The following is a 15949-nucleotide window of genomic DNA, read 5'->3' on the forward strand; positions in this document are numbered from 1 at the left end:
GATTTCACAGAAGTGTGATTGACTTGGAGTTACATCGTGTTGTTTAAGTGTTCCCTTTATTTTTCTGAGCAGTGTATTTGAGTTTGAAGTTGGAAATCCAAAGTGGGGTATTCATGGATATCTGTGTCAATGACGTGTGTTTCCTTATGAGACAACGTTTGTTTTTGGGGCTGGATTTTATTTTAATATTACCACACACCGGCATGGCATTGTTTATTATTCAGAAACCGCTGCAGAGTTCTTCCTCTCCGCAACTGAGCTGAGACAAACAGCCCTGGGTCGAATTGGCCGCCTGAGCCATGGAGCAAATTAAAATAAAGGGTGCAAACTAATATCACCCCAAGATATGTGGGTTTGACGCTGCACTACTTTGATTGGTGCCGCTTGAAACCACAAGTGTCCATCCTATAATGAAAGAGCACCAGCAAATAAATTCAAGGAACTTGATCTATTTTGTTTAGCTGTTACATTTGTATTGGTGTTTCGTGTCCGATGCTCTCAGTGTTGTTACATGTCATTTGCTGTGTGCATCATGAGCAAAGTCATTGCAGCCTATCATTTCACTTCCCCTGTGAGAACCATGAGCGGATTTGACATTGCTGTACTGCAGCCACAGCCTAACTACCAAAGGTTGCACCGTGTCCATTACAATGTAGAACAGCGCATGTCTCTAAACCTTCCAATAGTTATCCATTAGGGATGTGCATCTCTCCTTTCATGAATGATTCAATACGCATCTAGATACAGGAACGGTATGTTTTAGTTTGAAACAATTCAGTGCGATTCAGTTTAAGGGAACGAATTGATGTGATATGATTCGATCCGCACATTTTTTGCATGAAAACATTTGTCATTTTAAATGAATATATGCTGCTGATGGGCTAAGCTGGATCTGTCTGAAATTACTTCTCTAAACTGAGTGGCCATGTTTGTGCAGGTGTGTGGACCTGAGCTGAACCAAAAGGGCAGACATAGAATCTACCACCCACTATCATGGGTGGGGGCAATTTTTATCCGAAATCACCATCACCCACTGATTAACTTGTCATTTTTGCAGATACATGTTTTTAGCTAGTACTATGTCCATTTTTGTCTTTAGAAAGTAGCATGGCATTTAAATAATTCATGTAATGCAGTTTTGGATTTGTAATCTAGTCTAAAAAGCCAATGGTTTAGACCGTTTGGAATTTCACGGAACGCTTCTCCTGCTCCGACTAATGAATGTGACCACGCACTCCTCGCAAGAAATATTTCTGTCCTTTATGAAATTACACAGTTCATGTAAAAATGACCAAATACACGGACAGTTTAAAGCAAAACTATTTATTATGGTGAACCTCAGCAATCTAAATAAAATCGGAATGATTTGAAAACCCCAATCAGCAGTTGGATGTGAGTTGCGTCCACTCCGGTATGCAACACAACTACCGTAAAACAATTTTTCTACAGCGCATTTGGTAACAATGACCAAGCAAATTCCATTTGTTGTCACTCAACTAATAAAGCCTAGGATTTGACATTACAAAAGCAATTTTAAAAGCATCAGAATGTTGAAAGTGTTTCACAGGCCTACCTCGTTGGCGCAAGCAGCTGTCTCCCGCAGTGTGCGCACTGTTATCTAACAGTCATAGGTGGTTACATGCATACACGTTGGAAAGGCTACTGAACGGAAGTAGAGGACGCATCAATTCAGTCACAGCAGATAAGCGGTATTTTCAGAATAGAACAATATGAGTAAAAAATCATTAGTGAAACCGTGATTCATAGAATTGGCTTTCTGACCAATGGACCGATGCACTCATGTCTTTTTGAACCTGGGACCGATGCGAATCCGTGAATTGTTACATCCCTATTATCCATATTACCTGAGCTTCATCTTCATTATTTCTATGTCGGATTTGAGGCCGCAATTTATGGAAAATGCCAAAACGTTGGAGATCACAATAGATGGCGAAGTGAAATATACTGTTTTCCATCTGGCAAAGTTTTCCCCAAACGCTTATGATAAATCCAGAACCAGCCATAGCTTAGCTAGCAGGATTATCTTTTGGAAACAGTGTAGTTAACAAAAACGGAAACAAACAATAATATTATCTAACTAGATGAGGTTGGCATGCAAGCTACCTACATTCTCACAGCTGTTAATGCCCTAATTGTTGATGTTTCTCCACTCCACGTGGAAATCCCTCAACGTTCCTTCCCAATCCCTTCTTTGATGAGGTTAAACAGCGGTTTGCATCCAATATATGTTGCATTACTGCCACCTACTAGACTGGAGTATAACTCCCTTATACGTTGCTTCATTTTTTTATTAAAAAAATAAAATAAACAAATACCCTACCCTCTACTACACTCACCCTACTCTACTATTTAAATCGATTTAGTCCTACTTCAGGCCAACATCCTGAAAGGATGGTACACCACCACTTAACACACCTTGTAACTTTTCTGATGTCAAGTCTTACACACCCAAATACCTCTCTGCAGCTGCCACCACAACCTCTATTTTCTGTGACTTACGTTCCATCCCTGCAGGACGGTTGATAACCATTACTATAAATTCAACTGAATAGGCACCCCTATTTTCATAGCATTTAATTACACATTAGTGTCCATTTGAAGTCCATCATTATCCTTTGAAAAATGGAGCGCTGCGTGTAAAATATAGGCTGGCTACAGAGTCAACAGAGCAACTATTCCGTGTCCAGCTACATTGAAAATAAACTGGCTACGCCACCGTGCTATTCCCTTACAATTACTTTATTTTCGTTGAGAAAACAATCTTTGTTACATCATGCAAAAAAAAATAAAAAATATTCGATGAGAGATAGTCTACCACCTGCAGACTGGTTTGAAAAGTGACTGTCGCCTACGAGCTTCTCCCCTTACTCACTTTTAATTCTCCCCTCCCCACTACACTTTTCTGTGACCAAATGCAGGTTTCTTATTTCACATCACAGGTGGCTCACTAGACTGCGCGTCCTGTTGGTTCACCAGACTTTAAACATCGACAAGGCTAGATATCTAATGTCATAGGATACTTAAAAAAACGAAGTCTAAGGTAGAGGCTATATTGTTCATTTGATTGCACCTATGCTATTTATTTTTCAAGCATTGTAATGTATTGTCATATTATAATGATCATAACGTTATACTGTATTATATAATATTGTGTATGATACAATTGCCCATCAAAGTAGCTTCAGAAAACTTGATTAGAATCTACTGGGGAAATGTGTTTTGCGGCAATCTCCATTAACACAAATATATATATGTGTGTGAGAATAGCCCCCGGGGCCAAAACAGTGTAACTCCAGGGAAGGTGTGAGGAAAATCAAGCTTTTAGCACCCCTGTGTGTAGGTTTGGGGGAATTGTCTAACGTCTGTTGAGAGGTGTGTGCAGTGCGCACATTGGGTCAAACTTGTCGTTTTCTTTTTAAATCATAAACTACCACGCTGTTTTGCCAAGTATCTTGGCCTATAAAGTGCATTCAAATAAGACACGATGCTCAAGTAGTTAGCTAGCACAACGGTGTCGCTAACGCCTGCTGTGTACCAGACTAGCTGGCTAAAAAGTGTATTCTGTGGGGTTTATCGGCGGCTGACTTCCAGCGTCTTTAACTTCTTTATTAACTGTACTGAAGCGCCCCTGCCTCCCGCCTGTCCTAGCTTCTTCTTCCACGAGGTTTAAGGGCGGTTGGCATCCAATAAATGTTGCATTACCGCCACCTACTAGGCTGGAGTATAACTCCCTTATACCTTGCTTGATAAAATAAAATAAACAAATACCCTACCATCTACTACACTCACCCTACTCCACTATTTTAATCTATTAAGTCCTTCAAAATTCAAAAGGCACTCGCACATCTGAGCAATTATTTTTACAGGTGCATGGCAACTTTTCCGATGTCAAGTCACGCACACGCAAATACCTCTTTGTAGCTGCCACCACAACCTCTATTTTCTGTGACCTACGTTCCACCCCTGCAGGACTGTTGATAACCATTACTATAAATGTTAAAACACAATCTTACTGAAACATATTACTTGTTGGCCTACCCCTCTGTACTGGTACAGATCTACTACTCACACCACTCCTCTCAGGATCCCTCCCCCTTGACCCATATTCCTCTACTTTCTTAACTGCCTCCTACTGTCAGACTCATCTTTATCCTGACCCTTGGTGCAAGCCTCGGGCTCCAGGAACTTCAACACACCTACCACCCACGATACTTTGACCTCATTCACTTCCATTTCTCATCCAGTCTTCATCTCACTCACCTTTCTACCATTCTTCTTTAACAAACCATCTCCCTTTTTCCCGCCATTTTTCACTGACTCAAGCTCACCCTATTCCTCCCTCTCTCTCTTTGACGACCTCTGCTTCTTTTTCCCTCAATTCCTCCTCTATATTCCAAGTATAACTCTCCTTTTGATAATTCTGCACTTCTCCTGACATACACCTTGTTCTTGCCTTGTCAAGGGACGCCATTCAACCAGCTGTCACAATCTCTGTACAATCAGCACTGACCCCTCGGGATGTTGCGCTCAACAGTGCATCCCCTAAGTGGGGACTTCGGTCAAAGATATCTAACTCCTTCCCAATCCCAATTTGTGAACAGGTATAAGTAGCCTGCATCATTTTTCGGAGGTGAAACCTAAACGAGCATCGCTGCTCTAGAACAGGAATTACGTTGAAATAGGGGCTGCATTGCCTTTTTAAATGGTGTGTGTGTGTGTATTGAAGTAATATTTATTATATAGGCTATATTATATACAGTATATACCTCATGTGACCTATAATAAGACTATGTATTAATATGACAAAGTCTATTAAAAATGTTTATCGGACTCCATAGAGATGTTTTAGCAATATGCAAGTAACTATAGTTGAGTTATGGAAATAGGGATGTCAAGAAGGGTCTGAGAATGGAATACTTCAAATAGATTTAATAACATTATAGAATGAATGAATAATTACATTATACAAGGCATAAAGCTTAAGTTACAAGGCATTAACAAGCATTAGTCTAGGCATGAACAGAGAGAGAGAGAGAGAAACCATAGCATTAGCAATGGCCCATAGCTCTGGGAGGAGAGAAAGAGAGACCATAGCATGACCAATGGCCAATAGCTCTGGGTGGAGAGAGGGAGGAAGATTGAGAGTGTATCTCACCACAGCATGTCAAAAACATAGAGAAGAGACAATGAATCTGAGTGCCTTTTATAACATCAGAGCTGTTTGGATTCCAACTCGGGAGTTGTTGGCCAAAAGTATTACTGTAAAAGTGAACTTCCAATCAGATATCAGACCTACAGGATGTAAAGACAACAGGAACTTCACAGAGGTGTGACAGAATGAGGGATGTGGAGAGCATCACAGAGAAGGCTGTAAAGAGTCACTTTAGGGGCTGGGCTGCCCTACAGCGGTGCCTGAGACAGCATTTTCCACCACCATTAACAAAACACAAAATTATGGAAGAATGGTGTCGCATCCCTCCAATAGAGTTCCAGACACTTGTAGAATCTATGCCAAGGCCCAATGCCCTATTTAGACACTTTATGTTGGTGTTTCCTTTATTTTGGCAGTTACCTGTACTTTGCCTCTAGGAGATTCCCTGTTGAAGCCCCACATGGTGAAGAGCCTCACCTGCTTCCTGGACAGGCTGTCCATCTCTCTGCATCCCTCCCTGGAGAAGTTTGAGAGCCAGCTGCTGCAGCATGTCAGCACGGACTGCCACAACACGGTAGGAACCATGTTACATGATCCGAGTGGAAATGATGCTACTCACATGGGGCACCGTTTGTTGTGATTGTTTACAATAATTCTTAGTTTTTCTGACGTACAGTGGGGTCCATAATTATTGGCAACATTGATAGAGATGAGAAAAAAAGACTGTGTTTAAAATAAATAATGCAAATAGTGAGCTGTTCTGTATGTTCCAAAAAATTGTGACGTTATTTTATTTTGCTCAGATAGATTTTATTTAACAAGTAATAAAAATAAAGTGCTAAAAAGATGGGGGTCAAAATGATTGGCACCCCTGTTTTCAATACTCTAGCACCCTCCCCTTACGAGGATAATGACACTGGGCCTTTTTCAAAATTGTTTTATGAGATTTGGGAGGGATCTTAGACCATTCCTCCAAACAGAATATTTTCAGATCCTAGCTACAGATTCTACTAACCTGCTCTAGAAGTAGATGACAACGCATCACACAGTGCGACCAAAACAAAGATCTACACACATGCAAGAGGCATTTCTCACTCAATACAAAACATGGATTGCCAATTACCTTCAATTTTTGCCCTTGAAAATTTGTCACAAACACAGTCCTTTTATAGCTACCAAAAACAAATCAGGGCTTGTCTATTCTCTTCGTCTAAGGAGACGTAACCATGTTTGACAGGTGCAGCCATGCGCTCGCTATTCTGTGCGCAGTGCAGTTGTGTCGGTCCTATTTATATATCTGCTCTATCTTAAGTGACGTGCGGCAGAAAATGGATAAATTGATATCATGATGCTGTCAATCCCCTTTATCTCTGTCCCATTGTTCAGCACGGCCTCTTCCCCCGCTGTTGAACCCTCCTGATGGAGCAGTATTGAGCCACGTGCAGTTTTGATAAGGCACATCTCACCGTTATGTTTTATCAAGGGCTTCACTGTAGTATCTTGGCCATTAGAGGCTGTGCTAGTGTGTGTCAGGCTTTGGAGTACACCCTCTGAGCAACTTTGGATTGTTCAGAACGTTGGCCTTTTGGTGCTGTATTATTTGCATTTATTTGCAAATTGGCAATTATTGGCATAAACCTTCTAAAGATATGTGTTTGATAGGTGGTCATTCAATCTGTTATCCTCCTTCACACATAACTCTGACACAGGCAGACATTGTCATTGGTGCGCACACTGAAATGACAGTTTAGTGGAATGTATGTCCTTTATGGATTACCAAAGCTAGTGCATCGATATGTTCATCTTTAGTGAGCACAACCTGGCTGTAACCTTCTAACTAGAGACAATTACACGGAGCAATTAATCATTTTACCTGAAGCTTTTCCACTTCATGAAGAAAGTGTTCCGTCAGTACAGTTTGAACCTGTGAACTTGAATACAGTGAGGGAGATTAAAAATCAAAGCTAGCAGGCCTATATTTTGCTCTGCTATTCATGTACTCATACATTGATCAGTTCTGACATTGCTCTCAGGTTTTTGTTATAAGTGCTTTACGCTAGTCAATGCACCAATCTGCACTGTACAGAGCAACTCATAACAAAAGACCCACTGGTACATGGATTTCTCATTAGTGTCTCATACGAAGCAAACTAACTATTGTTGTCGCTCGAAGGACGTTAACAAGGATGCCATTGGACAGGTGAGCGTGCATATATCCAGATTGATTGGACAATTGGGATTTGGGCGGCTCCGGGGTAGCCTTTTTTAACATGATTATCTACAGTACCATGTCTTCTTGAAAAATAATCTGGTGACTACCAAGCTACACATGCTGGGCCTAGCTCACTTTGAAATGAAACTATGAGAAACACGTCTCCGGTAGAGTAGAAGAGGCAGAACGGCTCAAATGAAATGCTGTTGGACAAAAATACTTCCTTTTGCCTTTTGTGAGTTAGGAAGACCGGTGTGATGAAATGAATCACTTTTATTAAAAACGAATTATCTCCCTCAGCATTGACACCTTTTTGTTCCTTTGTTGGTCTTCATAACTGGGTAATGTGGATTTTGTTAAAACAGTCAGATTGACTTCAGTTTGTGTTCTATTGTGAAACTTCAGTGGGGCTGACGCCTCTCTCCGCACCTCGTCTTGAGGAAGGTGATAATGCATGCAGCATCGAGGGTGGCGGCAGACTTTAATTAGCGATTGTGCGCGTACATACCTGTGTGCGTATGTATGTACGGGTGTGTGACCTTTTTGAGAAGTGCGACTCCTTGTGCTAGATTGTCATCATCCAGCTATCTGGGAGGTGATGCTGACACCGTACCTGCTGCATCAGCCTCAAGTGCTCAGTGAAAGGCAGACTAAAGCACAAATGGAGAACGGTGGATGTGAAGGAAGAGAAGAGTATTTGTTTTCTCTTTCCAAAATGTCTCCCTTTACAGTTGTTAAATACATTGTATTGAGAACAAAACAATATTGAAAATGCACATTTTCACTTGGCATACAGTATAAAGGCCTTGTGGATCTGTTTTTTAGGTCTTCTGTAGCTACTGTAGATGTCATGGCTTTGTTGTAGTGCAATTAGAATGCCAACACTTGCCTAACTGCTATCTTGACAGGCTATTTTGTCTATACATTCTGCAGTTTGAGCCATCCAGAATCCATAGAACTCGGTGGCTCTTACAACCCTCTGTGATAAGGTAGGGTAGAGAGTCGATCAAAGTGTTCTCTTTATTTGGTCCTCCTGCACATAGGCCCCAGGCTTGGGGACACTTAAACTGTATTTGTCTAATCTACCCCTAGATGCTTTCACAGCCAGCGGAGCTCCTAGACCTAGAACAATAAATCAGGCCAGGCCCATTGTCTCAGTCTCAGGACCCATGATGTTTGTATCCAATGTCTTGGCGAGCGATCAAAGGACCGAAATGGGAGCAGGAGAAAAAAGAAGCAAGAGGACAAACACCGTGCCGCAGGCAAAACTGCATGCCCCTAGGCAAATCTCATCAATTGCGAGAAGCAAAGCAAAAACTCAATAAAGTTTTTCATTTCCAGAATAAAAGGAAACACGCTCAAAGTAGGACTGCCCCTGCTGTTTGTGTGCCAAAGAAAATGCCCAAAAGGAAAACGTCACTCAGAAACGTTTTCTTTTTTTGGGAGAATGCTTGGACGGGTTAGGGTACGGTACACCTCTACATACGCCAACTGACTCCTGCTATCCTTAATCATTACAACTTCCAAAGCAGATTATAGAACGAGCAGTGTGATTGAATACAGTAGGCCTGCCTGTATTGGATACAGTAGGCCTGCCTGTATTGGATTCAGTAGACCTGCCTGTATTGGACGTTTATAAAGCCTATCTCCCCTCGCTATCTCTCTCTAGAAGAATAACAAAAATATTACTCCCCCCAAATATTCAGTAAGAAGAATACCTTATTGTCCGTTAACTTACAGAGAACAGAAACATATCTTCATGCTCACAACCCAAACACCTGAGACACACACACCGTAGCGGTTTGAAGTAATTGGTCAGCCACAGTGCAGCGCACCCAGAGCAATTGTAGCAAGTGCCTTGCTCAAGGGCAGTGAATAATACCCGTAAAACTCTTTGTTTGCCTGCTCACTCCGCACCTAATTTTTTTCAGTCTGAACTGGGATTCAAACCGACGATCCCTTCCTTTGCTGGCCCGCGTCTCTAATGGCTAGGCTACCTGCCACCCCCATACAAAGTCCCTGAACCTACTGTTTATTATTTCATTATTATAGCTCTTCCTTCCTCTGGGTTCTATGATGATGATGATGATGATTGAAACCTTTATTGCACCGAAGAGTATTTGTTTTACACAACATGAGCAATGGAGAAAAAAAGACATGCAAAGGGAAGACCTGAGTGTTCTAGGAAACATCTGAACCTTATAATAACCTTCTAATAATGAGCTGAGGTTAGCAGTAGAGGTGTCCAGATTCAGCATTCTGTATCAACAACTATAATGCAGAATACTCAAATCTATAATGGCATCTGAACCTATGTGGGACAGTCTGGGACCCGGCTCTTTTTAATCATCTTCAAGCGTGTGTTGTCTCACTTTAGCAGTCAAAACAAATGAGCATCAGGGAAGCGGCGTGAGTGGGCGCCATTGACCGAACCCTCCTGGCCAGGAGTGTGATCAATAGGCATTACCACCTCCTAAAAGATTTCCTTATGTTAATATGTTCTCTTGCCAGTGATTTTAGTGTCTAGTAAAGTGGAGTCGTCAGGGAACACTCAATGCTGTCCATCTCAAGTGACCTTTAACCCTATGGGCTCTGGTCAAAAGTAGTGCACTAAATCAGGGAATAGGGTACCTCCTGAAACCCCAACCACCCTAACTAAAGCAGTATACTGGTGAAAAGGGCAGCAACAAAAAAGTGGGATAATTTTATAAGCTGGTTATATTGGTCGACTTGTGACTCAATATTTTCAGATAGTGAATCGTGGGCTGCGTTTTCACCAGGAGGGCAATGCGATTCATCAGCAGAAGCGATATGCCAGTTAAAATGTGTTAAGGAGCAGAGGAGTGGGCGGATGACAACAGCATGCTAATGATTGTTCAACTGTGTTTCCTGGGAAGGATGACTCACCTCGGTGTGAGGAAGCTAACGTCCACAACTTGGGCATCTCCCTCCACCGCCACACGTACACACACACACACGCCACACAGACACACGCCACACAGACACACACATATGGTAGCATGTTTTGCGCTCACATACAAACATGTTAGCATACGTGCGCACAAGCTAGCATGCGCATACACAAACATGCTAACATGCTCGCACACACACACTAGTACAAACACCCAGGATAGCTAGCATGTCACAGTTTGTAATTAATCACAGTTTGTATTTGCTGAATTTTGCACTTGACATCAAATTAATCTCTGTGCCAAAACATAAAGACATGATTTAGGGGTGACATAAGCCTGTATGAATGGTTACGACTGGTATTATGTCATGTTATTAAATCCTCTGTACTCCAGACGCTGGACCTACTTTATAGTCTCATTCTGTCTGACTGACTAAAACCCCCGACTCAACCAATCAAATAACTTGCACACATACTTCATCTGCAGCATCAGAACACAAATAACCTTCAAAAACCAATTTATTCTCCTTAAGGATCCCATTTAATTTCTTCAAAATGAACAGCACAAGACTCTGCACACTGCCTGCTCTCTCCCTTGTTTAAATTACCTTACGTTCTAGTCATTTCCATGTTGTTCAACTGACAGTTCTTTCTGTAAAAGTACATTTTGCTTACCAAATATTTCAATTTTTGCCAAGCCAGTACATTGTACAAATTGAATCAACAAGATTCTGCACTGGCGATAAGTAACAGAGATAACGCCTTGGTCTCCTTTTTAAATGCCGGGTTGAAACAGGCTAGTAATATTCAAGATGTATGTTCAAATCCTGGATTTGTTTTTAATTGTAATCAAAATGTAAATATTGAAACCCTGAGAAAGAAAGTGCTAATATGCCTCAAGCCTCATCCCAAGGTGGGTCTGAGGTGTTACCTTTATGTGCACCACTACAGCACTCAGCATTAATGTATAGCTTGCACTTTCTTTCCTTTTTTGTCCTGTGAAAAGATAAGATATCTTATTCTAATATAATTGTCTTTGACTTGTAGGTTTATTTCTCTCGCTGATTTCTAAGGAGCATTAAGAACCTATGTCTTTTGCAGAGAAAAAGCATTTATTCTCGTGGCCCCAAGGCCATGTCTATTAAGGCATCATTTTCTTACTCTTGACACGACATAACAGACATACACAGCCATTGAAAAAGCTGGAATGTAGAAGAGTTCATTTTCTCCTCGTCTGAACTCCTGACTGAACAGAATGTTCTGGTTTCTCTGAACAACTCCCACACTGGGCTACTGCACGAATTGGAAGCTAAAAAAACAACAACAACCCTACTCTCAAGCAACCAACTACTTTGTTTACACTGTTAACAAAGCATGGCAATAAATTGCCTCCTAATATGCACAGATGAGACTCTCTTTTTTTAAACAAACTGTAATTCTGGTAGTTTAAATAACTAAGACGTTTGCGCTGTCACAGCGGCTTGATCCACTGTGCTCACGTGTCTACGACTAGTCTACCACGCTGTACGCACGCACGGTAGCATGATGAGACCGGGTCACAATTTCTACCACCACTGTTAACAAAGGTGGTGACTCTCAGAGAGCGAGCGACAGAGAGAGACCCATGGACATCTCCCGTGGATGGCCAGTTAAAGGGGAAATTCACTTTTTTCATTAGTCCACTGTTGATAAAGTCACATGTCAGCAGTAATATTTTCAAGATATTGGACTTTCATGAAGCAAAGTGTCCCGGGTTACATCATAATGATGATAAATTTGTTTATTTATTACAGATGAAACATAAAAGCTGTCTAGTGGGGAGAGAGCGAGAGGAGCTGCAGGGTGTCCTGAGCTCTGGCTCGCCTGTGCCCCACGCTATGCGCTCATCACTCGGACTACTCCCCTCTTCTGTGATAGAGGAAATGGAGTATAATTTAACTTAGGGACCATTTAATTGTTCCCTGTAAGCTTCTTAGCTTTCAAATATTGACATTTTAGGATCGGAAAACAAATCTGTGATGGCAGCAGCCAGAGGATAGACAGAGTTGGAGGGAGGAAGGGATATAGGAGGGATATAGGAGAAAGAAAGCATGTCAGATGGAGTGCGAGAGGTGGATAGACAGATATGAGAGAAGGGTGCGTGTGGAAGGGGCGACAAGAGAGGGGATGGGTTTTAACAGATGTTGCCTGTTAGAAGCTTCAGACAGCACTCTCTCTCCCTCAATCACTTCATTACAGTCCTGTCCTAGATAAAACAGTGCCATCTCCTGTCATCTCCTCACACTGGAGATGTTGAAAGAGTGAGAGAACAGATAGATTCCAGAGAAGGCATAATCATAATTGTAATCTAAATGTAGCTGAAAGCAATCATTTGTGGGGTTCTTGTAACACTTATACTGCTAGCCGCCACTCTGTTGTCAGTAGGAACTTAGAGGCAATGATTTTTTTTAATCATCACAGTGTTGAGTTGCCTCCAGCATAGATAGAATAAGAATTGTAATTAGAATGACGGCTTTTTTGTTTGTCTCTCTCTGCATTATTTTCTTGTCATGGTTGTCATACTCAAACTGTATGCTATGTTTGTGATGAGGACTGCTGGTAATTGTATTTGACTGAAAAAGGTTATGGATATTTAGAGGATGGAGCCTGTTGTTTTAACAAAGGCCATGGCTGTGAATGCAGAGTTTTCACCCCCCCCCCCTCTGGAATCCTCTTTCTCCACGGGTTGTTTTAGGCACACACTTTTTTCTACTTCGCTGCTGTTCACACTCCACCTCTCTTCACGTTTCTCTCTTTATTTACCCTCTTCTGAACCATGATGATGTAGCCTGTGGACACGTTCGACATTGCAGCCGACTTTAAAGGCGAGTCGAGGCTGACTGCTCTACAAATCACCTTGCATCAAAAATAACGATTATTTGTAGATCAGTCAGTCAGCCACAATTTACCCATGATGCATCACAGTGTTGATGCTTTCGAACCCAGCCTATGTCTGCCTCATTTTTCTGCACAGCTAAACATTCAAGGCCATTATGAAGGCTCAAACCTTCTCTATCTGTTATAATGGATATTGCAGTTACACAAGCAGGATGCAGTCCCTACACATTGCACTGGAGCAAAAACAATCTGCGTTTTGTCTGATGATGTTGGCAGATTTTTGTATTTGCTGCCATTTCGTAGCCACTAGCCAGAGACGCTAATGAATAACACTACTACTTTGACTGCCTGTCTGCCTTCTGCATAGCCAATGTTTGCAAAGAAAAAATACATTTTCAATCGCTAATTAGACTGCGTGTCTGTGTCTTGCTCGTGTTTGATATGCTGCCTAGATGGCTGCATGTAATTCACGACTTGAGTTTTGCATTGGGGGTGGAAAAAAAATTAATCATGTTTTGTGTACAACATGTAAATAGCTGCATGTAGCCTAACTCCTCTCCTGAGAATAAGAACATGAAATCGCACTTATGCTTAATAGCCTACTGAGGCATGGAATGCCATAGTTAGTTAGAACATGGACTTTGTGTACGACATGAAGTTTGTAGGCTGCACCAGACAAAGGCGTTCATCGCCTTTCAAGGAGGGGGAAGCAGCAGCGGAGCACAGAGCAGCAGCTACATAGGCAGTGGAGGTGGGCACCAGCTATATCAACAAAATACAAATCCTGCACATGCGCAGAAATCTCATTATCGTTAGCCACGGCAAATCGGTTTTCCAGAGAATCTGGAACTGCAGCCACTCCATTTAACAAACTAGGCTCGTGTGCTTTTTTTGTAAGATTTTTAATGCCTAAAGACATACGATTTAGGTGTAGAAGAATCGTATGTGACATTTTATGGGCGTTCTATTTCAAACAGGCAATGGCCCAGAAAATGACTGCCTCTGTGCCTCGTACTGTGGCTGTCCCATAGGCCCGAGCTAGGCACAGTGAGTCAGTGTATATTTAGGGAAAGGGGATATCTAGTCAGTTGCACAACTGAATGCATTCAACTAAAATGTGTCTTCGGCATTTAACCCAACCCCTCTGAATCAGAGAGGTACGGAGTCGGCTGCCTTAATAACCTGTTATGTATGATGCGAATTTTCGCAGCTTTTTGTTAAAAATCGTGCAACATTTCAAAGTCCTGCTACTCATGCCAGGAATATAGTATATGCATATGATAAGTATGTGTGGATAGAAAACTGGTTAAATCGGGTCTGTGGCTATAACAGAACGTGTTTAGGAATAAAAATCCCTGGTAAAACTGTTTACCAAAAACAAAACAAAAATATTTGTCCGCCATTCAATGAGTTGTTTAAGACGAGAGAAAATATATGCGAACCCCCTGTAAACGCCTACAGCTTCCACACGATGTCACCATTGCTATCAATATCAGAATCATTTATCCTTGGTTACAACACGAATAGACCCCTCCCTTCTTGTGGCGCACCACAGTATGTTGTGAAACTGAAAAAATGGACGATGTTTTCCAGACTTGCTGCTATCGAATACAGATCGCCCCCTTGATCAATTTGATACATCATTAACATTTATTAATACCTAAAGTTGGTTTAGAAACGTCGTTTGAAGTGATTTGTAAAAGTTTATAGGCGACTTTTGTAATTTTAAAAAGTGACGTTGCGTCTTGTAAATGGACTTTTTGCAGCATCAGACTGGCCTTCAGGAAATGACATTTTGGGTATACAATGACGGATTTAATCGGGAAAAAGACCCAATTGTGATGTTTATGGGACATATAGGAGTGCCAACAAAGAAGCTCGTCCAAGGTAATGAATGTTTTATATTTTATTTCTGCGTTTTGGGTAGCGCCGGCTACCGCAAAATCTGTTGTTTACGTTTCGTGCTGGTATTTTGGGGGGTGCATGCTATCAGATAATAGCTTCTCATGCTTTCGCCGAAAAGCATTTTACAAATCTGACTTGGTGGCTAGATTCACAACGAGTGTAGCTTTAATTCAGTACCTTGCATGTGTGTTTTAATGAAAGTTTGAGATTTAACGAGTACTAAGTAAAGTACTATAGGTGGCGCTCTGAAATTTCCGCTGAGCGGTCCCTGTACAGGGACCACCTCCATATTAATCAACGTCCACACCAGGGGAGGAGTTGTTTTTGGGGGTTAATTGCCTTGCAGATAGGCAGATTTTCCACCTTGCCGGCCTGGGGATTCGAACCAGTGACCTTTTGGTTACTGGTCCAACACTCTTAACCTCTAGGCTACCTGCCACATCAGCCTCATTATACAGTATATTTACAAAGTATGTGGACACCCCTTCAAATTAGTAGATTTGTCGATTTCAGCCACACCTGTTGCTGACAGATTTATAGAATCGAGCGCACTGCCATGCAATCTCCATAGACAAGCATTGGTAGTAGAATGGCCTTACTGAAGAGCGTGGTGACCGTATAAGCCACACAAGCTCACAGAATGGGACCGCCAATTGCTGAAGGCCGTTATTCTCATTGAAAGCAAGTCGAAGAAGCGGTAGATCTGTTACTAAGTTTCATATTTGCGTCTTTTACTTTCAGGATTGTACAACAGCTTCAAACAACTGAAAATGCAATATTTTTGGTTATGGAAAGACACTACATAGCCAAAAGTATCTTTACATAGCTGAAAATGCAATATTTTTGGTTATGAGAATAACGGCCTTCAGTA

General features: G+C 41.6%; 1 protein-coding gene across 2 annotated transcripts in view; it reads left to right on the top strand.

Moving 5' to 3' along the window:
- The window catches only part of nphp4 (nephronophthisis 4), a 193594-nt gene that overhangs the window by 54234 nt on the left and 123411 nt on the right, over window positions 1–15949 (top strand). For both annotated transcript variants that reach the window (XM_036947178.2, XM_036947179.2), the window contains exon 6: window positions 5611–5747. In XM_036947178.2, the coding sequence (XP_036803073.1) occupies window positions 5611–5747 (137 nt within the window). The remainder of the gene's footprint in view (window positions 1–5610; window positions 5748–15949) is intronic.

Source organism: Oncorhynchus mykiss, chromosome 16 (genome assembly GCF_057628025.1).
Source record: "Oncorhynchus mykiss isolate SJ-2025 chromosome 16, ASM5762802v1, whole genome shotgun sequence".
Classification (NCBI taxonomy): domain Eukaryota; kingdom Metazoa; phylum Chordata; class Actinopteri; order Salmoniformes; family Salmonidae; genus Oncorhynchus; species Oncorhynchus mykiss.